At 39.4% G+C, this 26,068-nt stretch overlaps 1 protein-coding gene across 1 annotated transcript in view; it reads right to left on the reverse strand.

Annotated features, from left to right (window-relative positions):
* Nucleotides 1–21,530: 21,530 nt before the first annotated feature.
* Nucleotides 21,531–26,068, reverse strand: part of dntt (deoxynucleotidyltransferase, terminal) — a 147,606-nt gene continuing 143,068 nt past the window's right edge. The window contains exon 11 of the mRNA XM_074675526.1: nt 21,531–22,046. Coding sequence (XP_074531627.1) covers nt 21,960–22,046 — 87 coding nt within the window. The 3' untranslated portion in view covers nt 21,531–21,959. The remainder of the gene's footprint in view (nt 22,047–26,068) is intronic.

Here is a 26,068-nt window from a genome sequence, read left to right on the forward strand (position 1 = left end):
TATTTAACAGACGAGGATTTTACAGTCCTTTAAAGATAACAATACAGCTCACATCAAACAAAATATCATCAGCTCTGGCTGCTATGCTAATCGGTAGCAGCAGTGAGATGAGAGGAGTGTCAGACAAAATGAAAGAAAATGAGTTGGAAGGAAGAAGAGGAGTATAATGTGAGTAGATTGCAGCCAGCTCTCTGATCCCTGTCGGTCTTTGTTTGATTGCAGGCTTGTCAGCATGCCTTAGACCTGCTTTTTTTTTCCTTTTTAAGTCCTCAGACAATGCACTGGTTTACTGTGTGATCAGCAGTGAGATGAAGCAGGTACAGATGCCTTATTAAACCACAGGAAGCATCAGCATTAAAAGCAGGCTGTAGGCAGAAACCAACACAAAGGCTGTTGCAGCAGTTTGCCCTTATAGAGGCAGTGTGTTGATGAATTAAGTCAAATGAAGTAGGACAGGGACTCATTGTGCCACAGTGACAATTAAAAGTGCCTTGGGATTCAGCCATGATAACATCAGTCTCTCCCTTTACATTCATTAAACAGGAGCAATCACTGTGATTGACATAATGAGTTCTTCAGGAGAAAAGAAGATCACGTGACGTCATTACTTACTTTTCAGCTACAACTTGTGCCCTTTTCCCCAGTTTTCAGTAATTTGTGTCTTTTAAACAAATGATGAAAGGGCTGTCAGAAATATGTGTAGTTCTCTGGTTCTCTGAGGATAGAGGTAAAAGAATTAAGCATATTCATATTTGACAGCAGGCATGACAAAGTGCTTAAACAGGACGCTGTTGTCCCAAAATCCGAGGCACAGAAGAAAAATGAACCAGGCTCTGGCCGAAAATAATATTTCATTGAATAATGAAAAGAATAAAAAGTTAGGTTGGTTTTCAAAAAGAGAGCAGAACTATTGGTCAACATAATGCAATAAAGTGATAAATGCTCATATCAAGTTGAAAATGTTACAGATCAATTGGATGTAAACATTTTCATTTATTACAAGGTAACAACAGATCTTTGCTGACCTTTGCAGGTGACCTCACAATGTCTGTCCAGCCTCACCTGTACAGCAAAAGAGAAACATCTGATTTGTGAGCACCCTCCAGGTGACTCACCTCATTTGACACAGTCACTGACATTTGTGTAAAGTGGACAAACTCTACTTTGACACTTTTACGGCTCAAAGACACACCTTGAATGTAACTATTGATCAAAATGCAATGTAATCTGATGCTAGCACCCTGACTTCTGCCATCCTCTGACAAGTGTGGCGCCATGATAGACGTATGGCTGCATATGATTGATGCATGAGGATAAGTGTGTGTTATTTACTGTTTAAAGATTCCTGCCATTACCAGCTCACCCCATTTTAAGCAGTGCTAAGAAAGGACAACACAGCCATCAAAAAATATTTTTTTCTCCTGCTTTTGCAAATTTAAAATCATTGTGATAATGTGTCACACCTTCAATAATTGTATTTCACTTAGACAGCGCTCCCAAAAAGCTTTTTTATTAATCTGCATGTGAATGTCAGTTGATTGCTTGCTCTCTTCTAAATTTATTTTTACTCTGACCCTTTTTTTTGGCTGTTTTTGTTTTTTTTGTGCAGAGTATTTTTGCTCAAAAACAAAAATCATTAATAATGGATTCAAATTTAAGGAGTAAATGTATCTCTGTCAACTACACAGTACATAATTTGCAGATCTGCGCTGCTGTTTAGTTCTTTCTGTTTCCATCTAGTTGATCATGTGGGGTTTGCAGTTTTACCAGCTACTACTGATGCGGTTGAGCTTTGCCTGACAGATTTTGTAAAGTGTGGACCCACTGGCAACAGAATATTAGAGTGTGTGACCTTTTTTTTCCGATGGCAACTTTTTTTGGCCAGGCAATGTACATATATACAATTCTTTGAAAACTAAGTAAAACTCTCCTCTACTTCCTGCTTATCTTATCAACGCAGAATATAACACACCCACTGACCCCATGGACATGCAGATCATGTCTATGTCATGTCTGTTGGTCAAAGACCAATTCATTTTATCTACAGAATGTTCGAATTAGGTCCTCTATTTGGACATCACCTAGACGTCAATATGCAGTTCAACAAGTGGACGTCTAAGCGGGAGTGAGTGAGTAAGTGAGTGAGTAAGCTCAAAGGACGTCCTTCCAACATCAATTTTGGACGTCAAATTTTGGTCTCCTGAAGATGCAGACTGTTACTCCAGACGGCATCTTAATCAGACAACTACCTAATGTCCATTTATGACGTTCACAGATCCACCCAACTGCGCAAACAGACATTGAAAGGTCTCTGTTAAAATTTCCTGTTTCCCATTCTAAATCATTATTTTTTATCCTGTATCCTGTGATGATTTTCCTGTAGCTTCGTTTAGCTCAGCAGCAGGTTTGAAGTGAAATTGTAAAATGCCTTTGTTTTCATATACAGTTACCATCTGCTGCTGAGAAAATTTAAATGTAGCTATAGGAAAATGAACCGAAACAGGTCAGAACACAACCACAAGTTCATAATAAACCAGAACCGACATAGAGCCATGCTGGTGTAAAAGCCCTCTATAAATACCATCATGGTTTGCGGGGATATAGTTGCATCATACACTGAAAAGGCTGAATCTGTCATTTTTTTAGGCGTGATAGTTGGTAAAGCTTTAGCATCCTCTAAGTACAATACTGTAGTAAGATCAAAAATGGGCTTCTTTAACCTCGTCACCATTCCTTATCAGTACTCACTGTTATAGATCTGGTGTTAAACAATCTTGGTTCTGATTTGTCAAAACCCCTTAAAAGTGATTTAAAAAGCAGCTGTAGGGGCAAACTCATCATTCATGTCATGCTGCAAGAAACACATTTACCTCCACCTGTTGACACTGTGGTGTCAACCCACATTAGCATCCTGGGGGTAAGTTTTGGTCTCAGAAGTGAATAACACCTGGCTCTGAAGTGGACCTTACCTCACTGTGCATTTACTGTTGATACATTCACATGTTACTTGTTTTAAGAAATGCACAAAGGCTTACAAATAATGACACAATAAGGGGAACATTTAGACCTTTAAGAGACTTCAGGCGTCATACTCCTTAAATACTAAGCTCATCAAATGTAGTTATCTTTGCTGTTTGTATAAACAAAGCTGGAGACCCTGAGCCCTAACTTTTCCTTTGAATAATAGCTGAAAAGTTTTCAATGAGGAACCAAAAGAAGATAATATGTCAGTGTTGTGTTAGCAGCTTGTTCTCCAGCCTGCAGGGGGTCAAAGAAAGATGGTTGTACTGCTTTAAGGTGTTTCAGGTTTAAAGAAACTCTTGCTTACTGTTGCTAAGAGACAACCAGGAACAAAGGCTCTCTGTGTCAAAGTTTTGGCACTTTTAACATCAAACCATCCACCACAATGTGAAGTTTTGTGTGTGGTATCATCTCACACCTTGTTAAAAAGCTGCTTTTACCAAAAAAAGAAACTCACTTGTTGTTTCACTCTCAGTCTCACAGTTTGTTATGAAGAGGATCTGGAGCGCAGAGCAGCTTTTCATAACAATCAATACACAATTTTAAGCTCTTGCAAAGTCAAAATGATGCAATTATAAAGGTGGAAATGAAACACAGTTTTACATTAATTGGAAAATCAAAGGATCTGTCATTGTGTGCTCTGCAGTTGATCCAGCAGATTTCATGCCAGCTCTCACAGGAGCCAAACTTAACACTACAAAGAGGCCGCCAAACAACTCAACAATGATCTGAGTTAACTGGGATTAACCTTGAAATGATGCTAAACTCTTCTTTACCACCCTTTTTTCAGGAGAAACCTGAGATATAATACATCAGAAAACACCCTTCATATTCCAGTGAATCATTTTGTCATGAAAGCTGTGCATGTTTTCAAAAAGGCTACAGATAATTCTTGACTGGACTAAGATGGTGAGAGTGATTGTTGCAGGGCACTTTGTGTTTCTCTTTTTGCTTCATCCATAGGGATGATTTGGCCCTCCAGGGCAGCCCAACGGAGATGTTTATTCAGCATGAAATGAGGTGAAGCCTAAAAATACACTGGGGTCGAGGAGGATGCTGGGTGGGGTTAAATGGTTGGCCCTCCATTCAGAGAGCCACAGAATGAACAACGTCGCCTCATTAGCTGCCTGATTTGGAGGATGGTCCATCTGGGATAGCAGGCAGAGGAAGTGGACGGACTGGGACCAGTGAAGAGGGAGGGAAACTAAAGGGAGAGGGGTCAGCAAGAACTGAAAGTTATAAGATGGATGCCAAGCTTGCATGAGCATGTGAGTCCTGCAGACGGACTGAAGAGAAACTTAATCTTACAAAATGTCAGCGGACATGAGGACAAGGTCACAATAAGACATAACAAAGACACTCAGTGGACACATCATAGAGAGAATTATACTAACATCGAAGAGGTAGATGCATAAAATCCACTGAAATCAGATTATGTTGGTGCAATGGTGGAAACATTGAGAAGATGCATCTTATATTTCATCCTGCATATGTAACTTAAAGGGGCTGTGAGGAGTTTCAAAGTGATCTTGCAAAAGTCTCTCATCTACATATATGCCTGGTCGTAATCCACACTTGGAAACAAGATTATCAGCGCCAATATATGTCACTTTGAAATGCTACTTCTTAGCTTCCAAATCGGGTTGAGCAGGATTGGATTGGTTGACAGCATGTCAAAATTTCCAAGCCAGTTGACAAGGTTTAGTTATGGCAAGAGAAAACTGTATTTTTCTCTGCTTAAAACGATTTCTGTGATTAATTTTGTAGGGATGGTGGACACTGGAGCCTAACTGTTAGACAGAAAAACAACAGAGGAGCAGAAGAAAGCTAACTAGGAGAGTGATAGAGCACGAGCTAAAGGCTAACACTGAGGCTAATCTGTTTGTGATAATGTTCATTCCAACCCACAGTCAGCAGTTATTCTGCAGTGGTCTGTTCCAACTTGAGAGTCTATAAATGAAATGAAGAGTGAGGTTACGTTAGCTCTGATGACAGGCAGAAATAAATTACGGTACAGACTTACGTTTGCTTGTTGTAACATTTCAAACAATAGTGCTACTTAACTGTTAATACATACCTCACCTCATCGCATTGTTTCTGTTGAAAGCTTGTCTTGAACAAAGAAAATTTGTTCAAACACACACCTTGTTAAAGTCTAGTCTTCACGACAGTGTGTGTGAGACTCCAGGCCAAAAGGTATATATATATATATATATATATATATATATATATATATATATATATATATATATATATATATATATATATATATATATATATATATATATATATATATATATATACATACATGCATATGGGATGTCCCGATCACCTTTTTTTTGCTCCCAAACTGATTCCGATTTTTTTAATTTTTATTATCTGCCGATCCCGATATTTCCCGATCCGATCTTTCAGCAATGCTTTAGGAAAAAAAGAAAAGAAAAAAAACTCCTACAAGTTGTCCTTTTAGTTTTTTTAAATATTATTTCAATGAAGGTTTCATTCTAGCCAACATGGATATGGCTTTCAATCTCCACTTAGTGCAGCATTGGGTCAACAAAATGAAAAAAAAGGTTCTCAGTGGTGCACCACAAGATAACCTTGTATGTGTGTGACAATAAGGTTGCAATTTCTTGTTTGCAATATCGTTGTACTTGTTATAATGACAAAGAAAGTTATTTTCTAAAATGAATGATGATATTCTATTATACACATTTCAAAAAAAAAACAAGAACTAAGGCCCAAGGCTTTTTCCGATTCTGTCTCCTCTCAGATCGTTAAAAAATGCCCCGATCCCGATCCGATCCGTATCGGGATCGGGACATCCCTAATTTATATATATATATATATATATATATATATATATATATATATATATATATATATATATACATACAAATAGTTCACCCACAAGCCAATATAATGGGACCATAGACAATAGACAAATGGACTTTATCTTGCTCTGCTTAAAGTGAGGTCGCCACAAAAACTGCTTCCCCTGGTGACTGGCTGCAGTATAGGTAAAACAATCCAGCTTTCTAGTTATTCCAGATGGGCTGTAGTCAAACTTTAAAAAATTTCCCCTTTTAGAAAAGTTTCTCACGTCCGATTGTTGTGGTGATTTGAAGATATCATTTGGCTGCCTTGTTTTCAACTCCTCTTTTTTCTGAAAAAGTTTCATTTTCATTTGTTATAAGAGGTTGAAAACTAGGCTTTACGTGTTTAACAATGATTGACAGCTGCTATTTTGTGGGGTTTTTTTTTTCAGGGACTGTAAAACACGTCAGGAAAGAAAAAAATAATTATTATTTTTGTCATCTGGCTCCACTCAGATTCTCCCAGAATTCCTCACAGTCTCTACTGCTCAGACTCTGGCTGCACAACTACTTCAATGGCCCTGCCTGTGACGGAGTATTTTGGCTTCAAAACCGTACAATGATAAATGGCGGAGCCACGCTGTCCACTCTACATCGATCTATGGTTGGGACACAGGGCATTTGATACACTCCTTGATATGTTTAGAATAGGAGTCAATAGGTATTAGTGGAATAGAAACAGGGTATATCGCAAATTTGCAACAACAGGCATCAAGGGGTTAAGGACAGAGAATAGACAATTATGAATCCCAGGTGTACATGCCACCATCAGAAGTAGTTACAGATGGCAGGATATGTGTCTCTGTCAGAGTTTAGTTCTATCAGAGTTAAAGATCTCACCTTCAGACACAAGATGAGTTAACTCAAATGTTATCATTGGTTTGTTTTCAACTGTGTGTAATTCCTTCTTCTATCTAGCTTATTTCAAAGAGACAGGAGAGGAAAAAAACAGCCAGGTGTGTTTTTATCACACAGGTCAAAGATGTCCTGAGGACAGCTGGTCACAGTCAGCCTCTGTCTGTGGTGTGAAAGGATTCATCCATTCTGACATCTGCTCCACCGTTCACACCTCCATGAGGACTGAAATTCATCAATCAGAAAACCTGATTTATTATCACAGAGCTACATCATGTACAGGTTGTTTTCCTGGGCTTTGTTGTTTGATATTTCATTTGATGCATATTTCAGTGATGAAAGAAATCAGTCATAATATCTCATGTTTCAGTCCCTGGTGCCTTCTTTGTTTGAAGAGCAGCTGTTAAGCTGTTCTGTCGCTCAGAGAGGAGACAGCTCAAATTTGACCAGAGAGAGATTTTAAAAAGTCTGAAAATACTGAGTGATATTTAGCCGAAATGCCAAGAGGAAGCTTGAAAGTGTGTGCTTTTTGGAGGAGAGGGAGAGGAGGATATGCCACACAGTGACAGAAACATCTTTCAGATACTTTACTCCAAAGATCTTGTGAAATATATAAAAACGGTGTAAAGAAACCAGTGAGCACAAACTTGGAGACACCTGCAAGCGTACACCTAAACAAACATCAACAGACTCCTCTCTTTTACAGATTAATATCACTGAGGAGAGGACATCAGTGTTTTTAATCTCATATGAGACTTTTCCCCACTTTTAGAGTGTCACCACAGCTTTATCTGGAGGCAGTGTTGGACATTGTAAGCTAAAGTTTTAACAATGATTGGGTGCCAAGTGGAATGATGTTGCTACAGTCTGGTGACGCATTAGCAGAAAGAGCAACTGACACCCATGAAAAGATCCAGATATGGGAGATTGAGTCGATGAACGATGTGCTTTGCACCGTGCTGTAAGGAACACTTTTTCTTTCAAACATGCTCATTGACTTTGTAGTGCAAACCTATGCTTTGTGACCACTTCATCACCCACGCAGACACTCCAAATCAATATTGTCGATGGTTGAAAATAGAAGGGAAAAGAGGCTCAAAACAAACAGCTTTATTGTGTGGTGGCTGGTCCTTCATATGACATAAACATATTCACTTTATACAGTACAATCTATATCATATCCTGTTTGTTGTATTCATCATGCCATGTGGTATCTTTTTTATTAGTAAAATGTTTTGAGATTTTTTTCTGTGTATTATAGTCATGTGTATTTTAATTGCCATTTCCTCAGTCTCTTGTGTTTCCTGTTTTATTTTGGACTATTCTTTCCTTTCAGTCTATTGATTACTTAGGTCAGTATCACCTGCTTTTGGGTTCAGTGTGATCATATGGTACTTCTGTTTCTCCTCTTCCTCTGCAAGTCTTGTGTCTTCTCATGTGTCCCAGGTCTCAGTCCTGCTTCAGTGTTCTTTGTGATTTACCTTCTAGTGTTTTCAGTTAGACTATTTGTGGATATTCTTTTTCTCTGGCTTATACACCTAGTTTATGTTTTGCTCTGTTGCTTCTGGTAATAAATCCAGTGTCAACACAATGTTTGAACCGAGGATGCTTAATACTTTGCACCAGACTATCTTGGGCCACAGACTCAGATAATAAACTTTTTAGTTGTCTTCTATGATCTTCAGCCTTTTATTTTTCCTAAAAACTCAGGGGAAGAGTGGAGTGTTCAAATGACCACCACCTGGTGATGAGTCGGATCAGATGGTGGGGAAGGCTGCTGAGCAGACCTGGCTAACTGAGAAGGGTAGTACAAGTGAAGTGGCATTGTCTGGTGGAGATCCCTGACCGTGACGTCTTCCACCTCTGAAGGAACACAAAAATTAGGATTCACTTTTTAACCACAGCCCCATTCAGCTTAATAAAGTAAAATGCCTCATTGTGGCTTAACATATTATACTCATTCAGTGTGTAAGAGCCAAGTTAGATTTGTATACGTTAAGACAAATAATCAGAGTAATTTGGGGTTTAGAGTTAATATTTACTTAGGGATTTTTCATTTTAAATTCTGTTATAAAAGTTAAGTGAAAATATGTTAAAAGTAAGGTAAAAGTAATTTCATTTAGTTCATGTGAATTTTCCATAAAGTGCTGTAAGTTAAAAGCAGTACTGTATTGCTGTCTCAGCTAGGCCCAGGACGATATGCTGTTCTCGCGATTCAATTCTGTTACAGTTTTTGGGGTGCTGATTCAATTTTAAGTTGTGATTCTTCTATATTTATGATTTTTGTGATTTTTAGTTTGCTTTTTTTTAACACCAGACCATGTGAAAAAGTTAAATGATGATGATGGTAATGTCTACAGACTATATCAGGAGCCGTATTTTCCCATAAAATCCACATCATGTGAGTCAGAGAGAAACATTTCACCCTCTGCTGGAGAAAAGTGGTAACTTTTTTTCCAATCCAGTTTATAAAAAAAAAAGACTGAAATAAAGAATTTGAATTTGATTCTTTTTGACAAAGAATCTCAATTTTATATTGTCAAAAAAAAAAAAAAGAAAAAAATCCAGATATATGGATTCGTGATTTTATTTTCTCCCACCCCTAGTCTCAGCAGTGAGTCACAGTACGCCACTTTGAGGGATTCAATGCTATGTCAAGGTGAGGCTCCCAGTCAGCTGAGGATCAACCAAGGACCGAGATACATGGTTTCTGTATTGTGTTATTTTTCACTGATTGTGAAACTTGAATTTTCCTGTAAGACTGTCTAACAAAACTGTGTATTAAAGACATTTGTTTTATCAGTCTGACTTCAGAGTCCTGAGGAATTTTTTCCCTCTTTAATTGCAAGTAAATGAGTAAATCCAAGGCCTTTAGATCTTCAGCCCACTACACAATGTTAACACGCAAGATTCAGGCTTGAGACTGATAATCAATACATTTGTGTAATGGCTGATTATTATTTCAGAGTGGGCAGAAGTCTACCCTCTGAGCAGTAGGTCTGCAGGAGGGGGGCTGACTGTACTTGTGATTTTGTATTCACATTTGGTTCACCTCACACAGTGTTCAAAGACCAGGGGACTGCGTTTAATAACAAGGTTGGAAACTAATGAAAAATCAATCTCGTGTCTCGGTAAGCCATTCTGTTAAAAAAAAAAAAAAAAAAAAAAAAAAGACTTATTTTTTAAATGGAATTTAAAGGTCAATGCAGAGCTATCTGAGGCACTGGGCACTGAAAAGACATTTTTGCTTTCCATATTATCCCCAGACAAAAAGTGTTGTGAAAGGCTAACAGTTAAGAGGTAAGTTAAAAGTGTTTGATTGCATTATACATATCATAAACCCTTCCAATATGAATTCAAAAGAATAAATTACTGACATAAAATTGTCTGATTCTGCCGTTCTGTTATCCAAAGTGAGGAACATTTCAGGTTGCTAAACAAACCTGCCAAGAAGGCTCTCTGTAAAAGGGATACTTTCCCACAGGCAACAATGTTTGGCCTGAGAACCATAAAAACATCTCAAACTCAGAGCAGTCTGTACAATCTAATGTTGGGAAAAGACACCAGATACTCATCTAAGGTACCAGAGGAGGATAAAGTTAGTGAATCCAAGCATCACTAGAAAGTTTTGTGGAAAAAAGGATAAGGTTGAAAAAGATGCACAAGCAACGACGACCACAGCCTTGAGAGGATGGTCCAGAAAAACCCATTCAAGACTGGCTGAACTTCACAAGGAGTGGACTGAGGCTGGAGAGATGGATCAAGGAATTTTGCTTCAACTATGTTAAACACTCCCAAACCAGAGACAAAGTCAGAAGCTTCTGTCAGCTCGACTCGGAGTTGTCAGCCTGGCTCGGCTGCAATGGGCCACCAAATTAGGTCATTTGGATTGCCACAGAGTTGACCAGTAAAACTCTAAAGCAGATGAAAAATTTTACAGTCTGCCTGACCCAAACAATTTTCAACTCTCTTTCAGATCCTCCTTGTCAACCTTGGTAGGCTGATAACGCTCTGCTCTCCTGGATGGTATGCAGACAGATGCCCTACCCCTTCCCATCCCACCCTTCTTCCTGTGAACTTGTCTCTGGATCTGAACTCTTTGAGGTCGTCTTCACGGCTACCATCGGGTGCCAGACATTGTTGAGTCTGGGCGGGGATGAAGTCCATAGGCTTACACATACACACACATGAAGTCACATGGCACACAACCTTGGACTCAACGCGCACGTGGCTGAGTAAGGCTGCGTGCACGCCCCCTCGTGGCTGAGCAGTGACATTTGTGCAAGTCTTCGAGTTTTTGTCTGTTATCATCTGCTTATATGCTGAGGTGTTTTTTTCTCTTGATCTCAAACTACGCCCCCTGCTGGGGAATAGTCTAGAATAGACTTTTTTCCCCCCTCTCTTCTCCCAATGTTATTTCATACCTATGCAAAGAGGCGCTGGGTAGCTAGCAGCTCCTAGGTTAATCACAATCCTGTCTGTTTTCCCATGTCTGAGTTTGTCTTCTTATATGTCTTGGAAGGGATGTAACTGAAATGAAATTTCTCCTCAGGGATCAATAAAGTGTTCTGATTCTGAAATCACCAAAAGTCCTCATGTAAAACTAATCCCATGCCAACGCTGCTTTAAGTCACACAGGCATAACAGACCTCCAGACAAAGTGAAACAGATTAGATTCCCCTGTTTACCACAAAGCAGAGGGCAGAGGGCGGAGTGAAGTCTGGTGACGTGTTGGAGCAGATGGCTGGTCCCCTCCTCTCCTCTTCGGTCTCACTCCTCTGCCACCTGTGGAGGACACACACCCCTCCAAAACCATCCACCCTCCCTGAAACCAAGGAGGCAGGTCATTCATCACAAAGAGAGCAGGTCACCTCAAATAAAAGTTTGTCTCTTCTTCTCATTTCTCTGAACCCGTCACCTAAATCGAGTTTGAAAGTCAGAGTGACATTGACAAGAGTTTTTCTTCTGAGGCTGATATATCTCTCAGATCTATTTTAGTTCACCAGAATCTACAATTTATTCCTCCTCAGTGAAATTAAAAACTAAGCCCTCAGTAGAAACAAAACCAAAATTCATTTTATTTTCCCTCTCATAAATCAAATTTATGGTTGCAAACTTTATATATTTGTATTTCTACTCTTAAATAAGACTTTACATGACTTGAGGAGCAGAATTCTGAGGTAGCATCAGGGTCAGGATAACAACTTCAAGAATCCTTTCAAAGTCTGCATCCCCTCACAGTCCAGACTTTTCTCCTCCCTGTTCTTTCTTTTCTGAGCCGGCCAAAGCCATGCATCGGCTCCCCTTCTCTCCAGCTGAGTTGATGTGGTGACAGGCCTTGAGAGGCAAGGATACACAGTGTCCTTATTCTGTCACCTTCCCCCATTGGCTTTGACTGGCCCTAACACATGCATTCAAACCCCTACAGCACAGCCAATAAATCACTGTCTTCTGATACAATGTAGAGGAAAGTTTGCTCAAGGAGCTCAGCTCCGACATTATCACTTTCAGTTCCCAATCTATTTTAGTCCTCTCCTTTTCTGTCCCTGGATGTCTGACATGAAAGGAGAGATATGACAGTGGCTCAAACTGTGATGAAAACTGTGATGTTCCTCACTACATTTACGGTTTGAATAACAATCAAATCAATCTGGATATGTGTCAGCTCCTTTTTGGCATTTAATTCACAGAAGCTCGCTCTCACCTCTGAGCAATGTGCGACACAATTATACACATTACACACGTTCTCACTCATCAGTCAGCACGACCTTTTGTCACGTAACTTTGAGAGGAAAGTGACATTTCATGTTCTATCTTCAGACCATCTCCGGAGAGGCGTTATTGCTGATGTATGTTCCCCCGGGTACATGTGTCCTCCTCAAAGAGCCACCCATTAATCTCTGAGCACCTCCTCAATGCAAACCGTTCCTGTTGAATGAGCTCTCTCAATCAACCTCATAATATCTGCACTGACAGACTGACGGAGCTGCAAAATGACCATAACTCATTTTACTTTACAATGAATCCATGGCTTAACCACAATTTAGTGAGTCTAGTGGACTCTGTGTTGGTTTCACATTTCTTAATGTTAACTTTAAGACTCTGTTGTGGTTTTGCTTTTGTGGTCATGTGTGTCTCTCTGACAAACTACAACAAGAAAGCTGCATTATGCACATTTTCAGCAGAGAGGTTGATGCCAGGCACGAAAACAGTATCATCAGCATAGAACAGAAAGGAAAAGACATTTTGGATTTTGCAGTCCAAGGTAAATTTAGCTGAATCCTTCAATTAAGTCAAGATCCCATCATTAAAAAATGCTGTTTACTAAAAGGATGAACACTATATCACCTGACCTTTTGGACATGTTTAGTCAACAAGCGGTGACCTCTGGTCTAAAATTATGAAGCCATCACGAAAGTGCTAAAAACTAAAGTTAAATAAGCAGCCACTTAAAGCCGCCTGTTGAGGCTCAGGAAACCACACACAAGCCCATCCTTAAAAGCAGATATTAAAGCAAAAATAAACATGTTCACTGCCTGGTTTCAAAAATGATTTTAGTCAGAGTAAATTGTACAAGTTTTGCTGAACTAAAGTTAAGTTAAAGTTAACTTAAAGGGGTTAACAACATTTTAAATTAATTTCCCAATAATTGTGTATCTTACTGCTGCATCTTTGTGGATAAATAGATGACTTAAAAATGTTGGGAGTCAATGGAAAGAAAAGCTCAGGCCCTGAGGTCTGTGCAGAGAGGTCAGTTGAGTAATGCACCCATGACTGTATCCCATTACTCATGCTCTGTTAAAGGACTAAAGCTGAAATATTGGAAGACAACGGACTGAAATCTGGCCAGCATCGACCATCAAGTTGTCAATATGAAACTTCTCTGCCATGATAGATCTGGATGGGATTAAAAAATGGTTGTCAAACTGCAGTGATTGAGAGCTTTTGGCACTGAAATGTCACTGAGAGAAAACGGGATTGGAAATGATTGCATAGGTAGAAATGAAAAGTGATTGGATGGAAAAATGTATTTTTGTCAGCAAATCAAGCACTTTTATGCAAATTCTTGTGAGCAATTTTTCATATTTTCGCACATCTGTCATCTCAGTCAGACCTCAAACATCCAGCATGCAAAAAAGGGAGTGCTTGCCAGACTGCGAGGAGCCAAAGGCAGTGATTTGCATAGAAAATAGAGAACGTGATTGGCTGAGTGATGAATAAACAAATAAAGTTGGATGAGAGGCTTTAGAGTTGGACCTCAGCAAAAACAATTTCATCGAGCGAGATTGAAATTTCGGTTGTAATGGGTTAATAGAATTTGTCAAGCCATTGCTTCAACAAATATTTAGCCTGTGTAGAACAACAGCAATTATTGCAATGCCTGATAACTGGTTAGCACTCCCTTGGAACTCTGTTTGTTTTGGTAGTTTTAAGCTTATTACAATAAAAGCCAATGAGCTGTTTTACTGGGGGAAATAAAAATAGAGAAGTGAAGTAGATGAGGCATCTTCATAGGACTACCAATGCACACAGCCGTGTATTTGTCTGTATGCATTTTCTCTTACACACATGCACTCGCACATAAAAACACCTACAATGAGCACTGCTCTGCAAAACAACTTCTTTAAATTGTTTTTGCCACAGCGAAAGAATGGCTCGTGCCACATTACATTTACACAGATATCTTTGTTACCCCTGCGCTGGTCAGGCTGCTGACAGGATTTTCTGACTTTTTCTGGCTTCATACTTGATAATTTTAAGTCAGAATTAGAGTCCAGGTCAGACTGTCTCAGACTGATCAGTCACAACAAGCAATGAGAGGAGCAGATTGGGAAGTGACATTAACTTAATGTGACGTAATTTTACTCCTGACAAGAATGGCAGCGAACATTAAGACAGTGTACCCAGAGCCAAGAGGAATATCACAAAAGACGAGCTTCTGAAATTATAAACTCATTCATTTCCTCAGTTTTATTTTTATCTCATATTAATTCACCATTAGCAGAGACCTTTGCAGCATTTGGTTGTTTACAGTCCCAAAGAAAAACCTTGAGTAGAACTAGACTTGTGTCAGACATCTGCTGAGTTCTCCAAACCGCCTACTACACAAGCAGCGTCCAGTTTGCAGGAATAAGCATACAAAAACTTGTGAAATCTGCAGTATGCCAAAAATTCCTGGATGCCCTGCTGATTCTGGAAAATTCTCAGTATGCAATGGACCAGTCTACCTGGCATACTGCTTATGACAATGCATGACGTTAGTGTAGTTCTTCTATGCCCTCTGGTTTTGGTGAATTTCTGGCTACCTATTGAAATTAGTCCATAAAAAAACACATATTAACTTAACTAACAGAAGCAGGTGTCCATCAAGCATAAAATAAAAAAAATCAATCTGCTCCAGATTTATTTTAAATACATGATAGAAATTTTGGCGTAGGATTAAAAATCAAATAAACTTAATATATTCCGATGCCTTTATACATTTCTTTTTCATAAAAACAGGACCCTGAAATCTCTCCTGAACCTTTTTTTTTTTTTTTATTCATGTAAAATTTCCCTTAAACCACTGAAAATATCAGAAGGACCAAAATAACGACAACAACAACAAAAAAATACAATAACTTAAAAAAAACCTCTGAAATCTATTGACCATTTCCTTCCCTTGTTTGATTTTATCAATATTAAATAACATTTAATTTAACATATCTATTGTTGAAATGTTCTTGTATCTTCGCCACTGGTTAATGTATGCCAAATACATATTCTGGCAAACTCTTTGCATATTAACCCCTAACTGCCCGAATTAATTAACAATCATAAAAATAGATTGGTTTAAATGCATTTTTGCAGTCTTACAAATGTTAAATTGAGTTGAGATTTTTACATTTAAGTATAGTACACACAAAAGTCCCAACTAGGCTACATTATACATGCACACACACACACACACACACACACACACACACACACACACACACACACATAAATAAATATATATATATATATATATATATATATATATATATATATATAGATAGATAGATAGATAGATAGATAGATAGATAGATAGATAGATAGATAGATAGATAGATAGATGGACAGATATAGACATGAAAAACTCATCCCCTGACCAATATATTGTGACATAGTGGATCAGATACGTGGTTTGTGTAGAATATGAATCAATAGGTAAAAATGACATAAGGTCATTAGAGCTGCATCAAGACCTGACAGGGAATGTCGCAAATTTGCAACAACAGGCATCAAGGGGTTAAAAATTAAAATGTCAAGATCTGTTCATTGTTTGTTTGTTTGTTTGTTTGTTTGTTTGTTTGTTTTGTACATTTATGATAAAAGCGAAAAAAAATCCATCAGTTTTACCTCCACTCTCCTCAACTGAAAACCAGCATAGCATACTTCAAAAAAGGCCCAACGGAACAGTGCTACATTCACCTCTAATAGGTGGTTCAGAAAACTGTCAATGTTAAAGTTTGGACCGGCAATGGAGGGAGATGCAGAGAGAAGGGAGAGACTCTCTAGAGCCCGATTTCCACCAAGCGGCTTAGCACACATTTTGTGGCGTTGCCACTGATCCCAGCATGGATCCCTGAATAACCGAGACGAGCTGTCCCACTTCTTTCCATTGGGGTGCTGAGCAAAACAAATCTGGTCCCAGGAGGTGGAGCTGCAACACTGCAGACCGTTGATTGGTTGAAAGAATTGTCACATGCCGTGCGACAGCGACTCTGTTTCTCCTGGTGGCACACGGCCTCTCTGAAACAAAGCTCGATTGAGCTTTGTAACAAAAAGTTACATGAAAATAAGAAAGAAGACAATACTGGATGCCTTTCATCATTTCTCTTTGTTTGCTGTGTTGCGTTTTTCTTCTTCACTGGATTTATTAGCCAGGTACTCTGTTGCACTGCTATGGCGTCACACTATTATGTAACTAGCACGGCTATCTGCCTCAGGCTTACATGCCGGCTACCACGAGGGGACACGTTTGGCTGTAGAAACGCAGGCAGAATAAGTCTTAACCAAGTCAACCCGTACCAAACCGTCTTGATCTGAACTAGACTGCTTGTTGGAAACAGGGCTTAAGGGACCTACTGACCTGAGGTACGACCTTGCAGGCATCAGGGACATCTTACACATCTTGCACAGAGGCTGCACTGATACGGAAGAGTTAACCAGGCTGCATAGACTGACATATACACGTCCTGACTGAAGATAAGAGGGTACAGAAATGCCAAGACAGTAACAGCAAAGACATTAAAAACTGTTGTCACCACCCCCCTAATGGACTGTTTTCAGTTTACATACCGGGCTAACAGGTCTGCTGAGGATGCGGTCAACCTGGCTCTTCACAGGATACTCCACCATCTCGAGACCCCTCGCACCTACGCCTGTGTACTCTTCATTGACTTTAGCTCTGCCTTTAACACAATAGATCCAGTTAACCTCTACAATAAACTCATAGACATGGATATCGGCATCTCATTATGCCATTGGATCAGGAGCTTCCTGTCTGAAAGGACACAAAGGGTTAGGATGGGTGGCCTCTCATCCCAACCCCTGACCATCAGCACTGGCGCCCCCCAGGGGTGTGTCCTATCGCCCTGGTTGTTCTCTCTGTACACAAACACTCTAACATCCTCACACAGCTCAGTATCCATCCTCAAATATGCAGATGACACAACAATAATTGGACTCATCACAGACAGCAATGAAGACCACTATCGTGAGCAGGTTACCCAAGCAGTCACTTGGTGCCACAACAACAACCTTCAGCTCAACATATCAAAAACAAAAGAACTCATCATCGATTTTGCCCATTCACCCAGGTCAAAGACACTCATTTCTATTAACAATGAAGACATCTCCAATACAGAATCCTTTAAATTCCTTAGGACACACATCAATAACACACTAAAATGGAAACAACACGCAAATGAAACATACAAAACAGCCAACAAAAGACTGTTTTTCCTCAGACAGCTCAAAAAGTTTCGGATCAGACACAACATTCTTCTTCAGTTTTACACTGCCATAATTGAAAGTATTCTGACCTCAGCAATAATTGTTTGGTATGGGAACTTGGACAGCCACTCACGCAGAAAGCTACAGCGGATAACTTATAAATCATCCAAAATCACTGGCCACTCACTCCCATCCATAGACACACTGTATCAAAGACGCATCACACAGTGAGCAATAAAAATCACCTCAGACCCAACACACCCTGACCATCATTTGTTTACACTCATGCCCTCTGGGAGGCGCTACAGGTCATTGCGAGCAAAGTCAGACAGGTTTAAAAACAGTTTTTTCCCCACAGCCATACGGACATTAAATCAGACACTTGAATAACTGTAACCATATTTGTGTGTATCTGTATCTGTATTGTGTTGTGTGTGTGTGTTGTACTGTGACTGACACTGGAATGTCGAGCATGAAGTGCTGTACCAAAGACAAATTCCACCAACCCTGTTGTGTGGCCACATTAATAAATGAATGAATGAATGAATGAATGAATGAATGAATGAATGAATGAATGAATGAATGAATGAATTACAAACTATGGTGTTGTTCTCCATCATGGCTGCAGTGTGCCAAAAGGGACAAAAAAGACTCACTGCCAAATTTTGACTTTACGTCTCACTCCCAGTAAAACTTGAGGCTCTCACAGTTAGTTGTTAGAGAGGTCTAATATCCCTGTATCAGATAAAATCTTTTATTGTTTGTCAGGAAGCCTTAATGTAAAATGCTGCCTACATGAAACCTCTTTAAGAGCTGTGGTAAGATGTCTGTAATATCCCTCTCGGTGCTTCCAGGATAAATTTCCTGTGTGACAAAGAGTAGTTATCTGAGTTGACTTTGTTTATCACTTGACGTACTCAGGTTCAATCAGTTTCATTGTTTATTGTTTATTGTTTACAGCCACATTTAAAAATCAGATAAGAGGAGGAGAAAGATTAAGCTTGTTTTCTCTCCTTGAGGAATAAAATGGAGTACTTCAGAGCCAATGTCTTACCTTATTTAATTATTTGCATTTTAAGTTATACAAACATTATGAGTGAACAAAACAATGATCTGTGCATTGTTCAATTAAGTGCTCCTGTCTTTTTAATCCCCATATGCTGCTAAATATTTATTTTTTGAGTAAAAAAGGATCCAATTTGCACTACAAAAAAATACTTAAGAAAAGGAAACTAGCGCAACATCAAATCTATTGAGGTCATCTTAATGTTTTGTTGTGTTTTCTACACTTCAGAGTCTTTTTTGTGCGAGGATTTAACCACGCTTTAAGTGAAAACATGAGATAACACAGGAGAGCAGGCGCTCACTGTTTTCTCTATTTAGTCAACATTGACACTCGGGGCCTGTAAAGTTCCCTTCGTATTAGCGAGGCTGAGAGAGCAACACAGTGGAGAAAGGAACAAAAACTGGAGACAAAGAGGGGAGAAGAAGAAACTTTGTGCAATGAGGCCTAAAAGTGCAGGAGTGTTCTACTTAAAGATCTTTAAATAGGGTGATCCACCAGAATGCCTCGTCCTCATCTGTCTCTGCTCTGGTTGAAGCACCATGGGATAAACCAGGGACTGAGCATCATGGGTAAGTGGGTTGGGGTGTTGACACGAGGGCAGATCATGTCATATGGAGGAACAAGTTGGTCTTTCTGTTCTTCTACCCACCAAGTTCTCATCCTGGGTCAATGTAATCAAACTCTTCAAGGTTCACTTTTTTTTTAAGAGGAAGAGGGCAGTATTTGTTTCATTCATTTTTAAAACTTTGTCTACAGGAAAAGGATGAGTTGGTTAGGTTAATATGTGAAAAAAGAAGAGAATGTTCTGTGTATTGAAAAAAAAGTCAATGTTGACTCTCGGTTTTTATACAGGCCTCAAACTATCAATTTCCCTAACCTCCATTCAAAGCTTTATTAGCCTTTATTACCCACAGCACTTGCTCTAAGCCTTTGATATTGCTATCAGGGGGTTTTCTGTGGAGTTAGTTGAAAGCCTGGAGGTTCTTATTCTAATGCCAAAGGGTACCTTATTCCTCTGTACCACTAACTATACATAAAATTCAAGATAAATGTGCACCTCTTTCCACTGCTATGATAATAAAAAAAAGATGCCTCAAAACTTACAGCAGAGGCTGACAGGGATCTGCTCATTTTACAAAATAAAACACACATGTGACTCACTGATATAATGGCAAAGATCCCTCCAATAAGTACAGTCTGTAGTGTAACAGTTGAGACAGTGTTGATTGTGTTCTCAATTGTTCATTCAGCGCATCTAGTAGGTGCTGTAACAGTTAGCTTAGCTTTCAATCTTCATGTTGTAATCCTTTTAATAACCCCCCCATAACTCAGATCACTTGTGCATACTCTGCTGCAATGACACTGTCTGTACACCCAATATCCAACCCATTATCCTGTAATGTTCCCTCTGCTACTGCAAAATGATAACCCCTCCAGTGTTTATGTCACATCCCTGTATATATATATAAAAAAAAAAAAAAAAAAAAAAAAAAATATATATATATATATATATATATATATATATATATATATATATACACACACACACACACACACACATAGTTTTATGATTAATTTCTTGAACATGTTCAAAGTAAATACTTTCAAACAAGTAGGTTTTATGAAAATGATAATTAAAAAGGGATCATTACATCTTTTTTATTTGTAAGCATTTGGTTGGAAACATAGAACAATAATTTATCTTGAGAAAAGCAAATGAATCAGAAGAATGTGAATGAGCCTTAAAACCCAAATATCTAGAGCAAACACTTCCATGATTTTTTTTCCCCTTTTTTGTTTTTCCAGTTTTGAGTAATTCAAGGTGACGGATATTGTTAGACTGGGACCTAACAGTCATTAAAATAAATAGGGCATTAATCCATAGGGTGTAATCAACCAGGAAAGGACGGTGTTTGAGTTACACATATGATTTTAGGATGAAAAAGGCAACTTTTGCTTGGAGTCATTTTGCCTTTTAGACAAGGGACTTCCTTTACTGGTCTTGCACTTTGTGCCAAGTTATTTTGAGTACTTAGAAAAGCACTATTTAAGTTTATAATGTCAGTTATCGTTGTTAATAATATCATCATAATTATTTTTTTGTTACCTCTGGCTAACACCTATATTCCTGAAGTGTTGACATCCATTCCCAAAGGCACACATCTCATCCCTGCTCATCCTCAGACAATGACACACACATGCAGTACATCAGCTTGGGGATAAGAAGGGGCCACTTCCCCCCTGTTGAGCTTCTTAATTAGTTGTCTGGAACAGAATAAGGACACAACTCTTTGTAAGCAAACACAGTTTATTTAACACAGCCAAAGTCAAACCAATAAAATAATGGATCATTTTCTGCTCTGAGGTTGTTTTGAATGCCAGTATCCACCCATGAGGTTGTTAGCCGACTCATTTACCTTCTGCCTGAATTGTACATGATTTCCGGGTGCAGATGATTGCCTCTAATTCCAGCCGAGATTCTCCGGAAAAGGATTCATTGTGGGACAAGAGCGGAGACTGTGGCAGCTAAATGATCTCCAGTGGACGTGGGCTTAAATAGAGGCTAAATGGTGACGCTTCTGTCTGAAGCTCATTACCCGCCTCTCAATTCCCCGGAGTTCTGGCTCAGCTTCACGCTGAGCACTTTTCTGCCAGGAGGAGGGTGATTACAACATTTTGCCAGGCAATACCCCCCCCCCCCCCCCCCCCTCGTGTCTCTCATGGTTTCCTGTCTTCCCCCTCGCCCTCCCTTTTCTCTGTGGTCACCCGCTTCCATCTTTTACATGCCTCCCTCTGAGTGTCTCTCAGACTCTTTCATTCCTGCACCTTGCAGGCATCCCAGACGTATTATCCACTGACTTACTCCTCTTTGTGTGCAGCCTGTGATTACAACACTTGGAGACAGGCGAGCAATGAATGGAAGAGAGCTTACTCGGTTACAGACGATAAGAAAATTATGAATCATACGCCAGCATACCATCCAGACAACATCAACTACAAAAACTGCATGGAAAAACAAAACAAAAAAAGAAAAAACAGAAAACTGCACAGCATCAAAAGCAGTTTGAAAGTGAATCACAGGAGAGCTGCAGAACTGAAAACAGATGGGAGAAACGCTGATGTACGCAAAGGGCATCTTCCAGCCAGGGAGGAGCGGAGGCCTACGCATTTCTCTGCCAAGGCTCGATGTACTCGAGACCCAGATGGGCAAAGATGTCCTTTTCAGTCGTAGCTGCCAGGAACTCTTTCTAGAGAGAGGATACACAAACAGAGACTCAGTCACTTCTGCAGAAACATGCAGGAATTCATCCAGTGCGGCATCACAGGGATTCAATCTACTGAAAAATGTTTGCATCTTCAACTCGCAGCTATAAAACAAGTAAAATGAAATGTGTGTTTGGACTTCTGTCTCACTGCGAGCTGTCAATATCAATTTAGGTTTTTATTTGCCCTGTCTCTGCCACAAGGCTAAAACATGCTGCAACTTTACAGATTTACATTTGACCGAGCGCCCCCGGTCCAACACATAAACACTCCAACCTTGCTCAAAGTGATTGCACTCTTCAGCAGATGAGTATTTTCCCTGACAAATCACGACAGGGCTATTAACTGCTGGCCGTACACCAACGCCGAGCAAAGAGCTATGTCTCTATAGGAGCGGTGACGGGGCCTGACTCACCTTGGGAATGAGACGGAGAGCAGGCTGTGATTCTGACACGTCCTGCCTTCAAGTGCTAAACTGGACCTGACACGTTACGAAGACTTTGCAGAAAATCTGAGAGCACGTTGGCTCTCCCTGCCAGACGAAGGCAGCGATAACTGAGAGCAAGTAGTTGGCAGCCTGATAGGAAAAACACTACAAGGCATGTCTCCCAGCACACTGGCTTGTTCTTTATAATGCAAATGACAGGTTAGCCATGCAGCAGGAGGGGAGGTGTGCACGCTGTGTGACGCTTTGTTCATAACACACCTCTTTTTAATTCTCTTTAAGCCCAATTTGGGGTAAAGCCAGAGCAGGTATCACAGGGCAGGTCTTTTTTATTTTTTGATTTTTAGATCTTGTGACTGCAGGGAAAACTGCTTTAAAGAAATGTCACCCTGCTGCTCTTCAAGTCAAGAATCAAGTTAAGCAAGATAATAATCACATTATTTTGCAAAGAAGTAATAAGTGAACGTGAAAGCACTGCAAATTCCCACCACTGTGTGGCTCCACATGAAAAAAGTTTGTACAAAACTATTTCTTTTCAAAATGTAAAGAGCCAGTCCTTCCTTTTTCATCCATTGATCCATTTGTCAGTCTCCCAAACATCTGTCGCTGACATGGGGATACTTTTCTGAAATGTGTGACGATATAAACGTCCCGAAACTTCTCCTATTTTCACACTTAATAAGATTTACATTTCAAATCAGCTTTCGGCCTCTAACATTAACAGCTTCAGTGCAGGTGTTTGAGGATGGCTGAGGCTACAACTTTGTTTAAGGTGCTGGAATAAATGAGTCAAGCTGATGCAGTTACTCCGATATTTTTCATAGTGTAAAACTACTCACTTTTATTAACACTTGAGCATGCTCCTGTTAGTATTTGACACATGCAGTCATAAAAATTTTGGAGTTCTGTGTTGTATTTCATCATTAGAGAAAATTACAGCATTGTTTCTGGTATTTTAATACTATTTTAAACTATGTATTCTACTTAAGATGAAGAAAATATATCCCACTTGTGCCTAGAGGAGGGTTCAACAACTTAGCGCGTCAGCAGCATTTAGTTGTCAGTTCATGCTCACAATTGTACACTGTAAAACTGGATAAGTTAAGTTTACTTGAACAAAGCTTGTAAATCAATCAGCTTAAAAAAAAAAAAGTAATGAAATATGAAACTTAAGTTAATTTAACTCAGTAGTGATGATTATTGTGGAAAATCATTCTACTGAATGTATTTAATCAAATAGACCTGATGCTTATTCTTTACAAATTAAGATATTAAGTATTGTTAAAAAATGCTGCATATCAACTAAAACATAATAAGTTGACTTTACTTAAAAATGAAAATGTGATATCAATAAATTTGCCTTATGAATTGAATAAATATAATAATAAAAAATTGAAGCAGATCTGAACAACTGAATTAAATAACATTTTAAAGTACAGCTGGGTCTCATATCCACAGTGTTCCCTCCTCACTCATGGTTACAAACGCCGCCACAACAAAAATCAGCTCTAATTTCATACCTTTAGTAACCGTGAGTGAGGAGGGGAGGAAGTTGTTATGAGAGCCTGCTGTACATTGAAATATTGTTTTTCAGGGGGCACAGGTTGTCTGAGCCCCATGGCACTGACTGGTGGTCTGTGCTCCATGGCACAGGGTCTTGTGCCTATTGACATTAGCATTGTGCGCCAAACAGTTTATTTAGTAATAAATGAAATTTTTGACTGTACTATCATGGTGGTTTGGCCATTTATGAAAATATAAAAAGATGTACTTATTTTTGAGACAAACAGCCAACCCACACCACATAGAGCATAGACAGCTGATCAATGCCACAAGAAACAGCTTGTCCATGTTGTGACACACAGACAAACAGAACACGTCATGTGAAGCACAGAGAATCTATGCCACTGCTGCACGTGTAGAAGTACAGCAGGGTCTCATATGGACTGCGTCCCCTCCTCACTCACGGTTACAAAACGCAGCCACAGAAACTAATGATTTTAAGTAGTGCTTACTTAAACAGTAACAAAAGTTAAATCTACTCAGAACTCATCAGTTTAAACACTGAAAGCTCAGACATTTGAGTAAATTGAACTCACTAGCAAATTTCAGTTTTAATAGCTTATTCCAATTGAGTAAATTGATCTTTGGGGTTTACAGTGTATCAACCAAGTAGTGTCTTAAACACAACCAGAAGAGCTCTTATGGACAAAACAGAAAGGTAACAGAGTTCTTCTTAGAAATTGTTTAATATATTATTGTCACTTTGACGAATAAGATTCAGATTTTCAGGATGTCTGGAAGTTTATTAGAGAAACAACCGTGGAGGGTGGGGGCTTGCCCAGGGGGAACTCTCCCATTTAGTGAAAGACACACTGTGACAAATAAGTTGTTAGTGTTTGCATCATCATGAACTGGTAGAATATGGTGAGTAAGAACTTTTTGGTTTTTGCATCAAACATGACAGTGCAGTTTTTTTAAATTAAAAAAATATGCTGCATTTTGGGCCTGTTTTCACCAGTGTTTGTTTGTGTGTTTGTTCAACACTCAGCACCAAAAGCCCAAAAACCCACTCAGTGTCCGCTCCTTTATTTATGTATTCATTTAGATTTCTTTCTTTGTTTTGACCATCTTGGAATTCTACAATGAAAGAAATCAAAATCAAGAAGGTATGTTGCAAATACAAGTCTGAAGGTCAGACTTGTATTTTCACCTGATGACAAAAATAAGAGCTGAGTTGTTGTAATAGCCTGCTGTATATTTATCTTTCTGGGTCCATCAGAGCTCCCTGAGCTGAAACAAATACCTAATTCTCTTTCTGTTCCTGTAATTGTCTCTCGGACACAAAAATAAATAACCAGTGCTGTCCAGAGGAATATTTCAGCTCTTTCACAAAGAAGCGAGCATTGCTCCTGAAACGGTGTTATATTTGAGAGAAACTATCCCAGGGCCCATTAAGTGGTCCACCGCTGCCTGTATTTCTCACAGTGCTCATAACCCTGGGCCCATTTATCGCTCCGACTGCTCAAAACACAGGAAAGGCAGGCAGGCACACATCGCTGCGATTTACGATGCAGCTAGCTCTACTGTATTAAACATACAGGTGATAAAAAGAAAAAAAGCTGAGGGGCAAAATGAGACGGATTAGAAGCGGAAGGAGGCTGCTGGACATGGCTGATGTTATTTGGAGTAAATCCACATTTCTCATAACACACGGCTGGGCTTTTGTTCAGAGGAAATAACTCGGTATATCCAACTAAAGGGGAAACAAGGGGCACAGATGAGATTCTCAGTGTTACCAATTTAGCCATTGTCCTGGATCAGGGATAAAGCCTCTCTCTGCTGCACCGTCCACTTTCCTCAATCCTTACACACCCTCAGGGACATGCTGCTTTATTTACTTTGCACAACCCAGTGTTTTTCTCTCGTCGAGATAAATCCACAAACCTTGTGTGCCTCTGTGCTCTCGCCTTAAGGTATACTTCCAAGGGCAATAGCAGCGTTTATTCCATGCTTTTTGGTGTTTGAAAAGGAGCTCAGTGTAAAGAACAGAGCAGCAGG

This window comes from Halichoeres trimaculatus, unplaced genomic scaffold, assembly GCF_033239565.1.
Source record: "Halichoeres trimaculatus isolate MK-OKI-2021-1 unplaced genomic scaffold, fHalTri1.1 fHalTri1_scaffold_8, whole genome shotgun sequence".
NCBI lineage: Eukaryota > Metazoa > Chordata > Actinopteri > Labriformes > Labridae > Halichoeres > Halichoeres trimaculatus.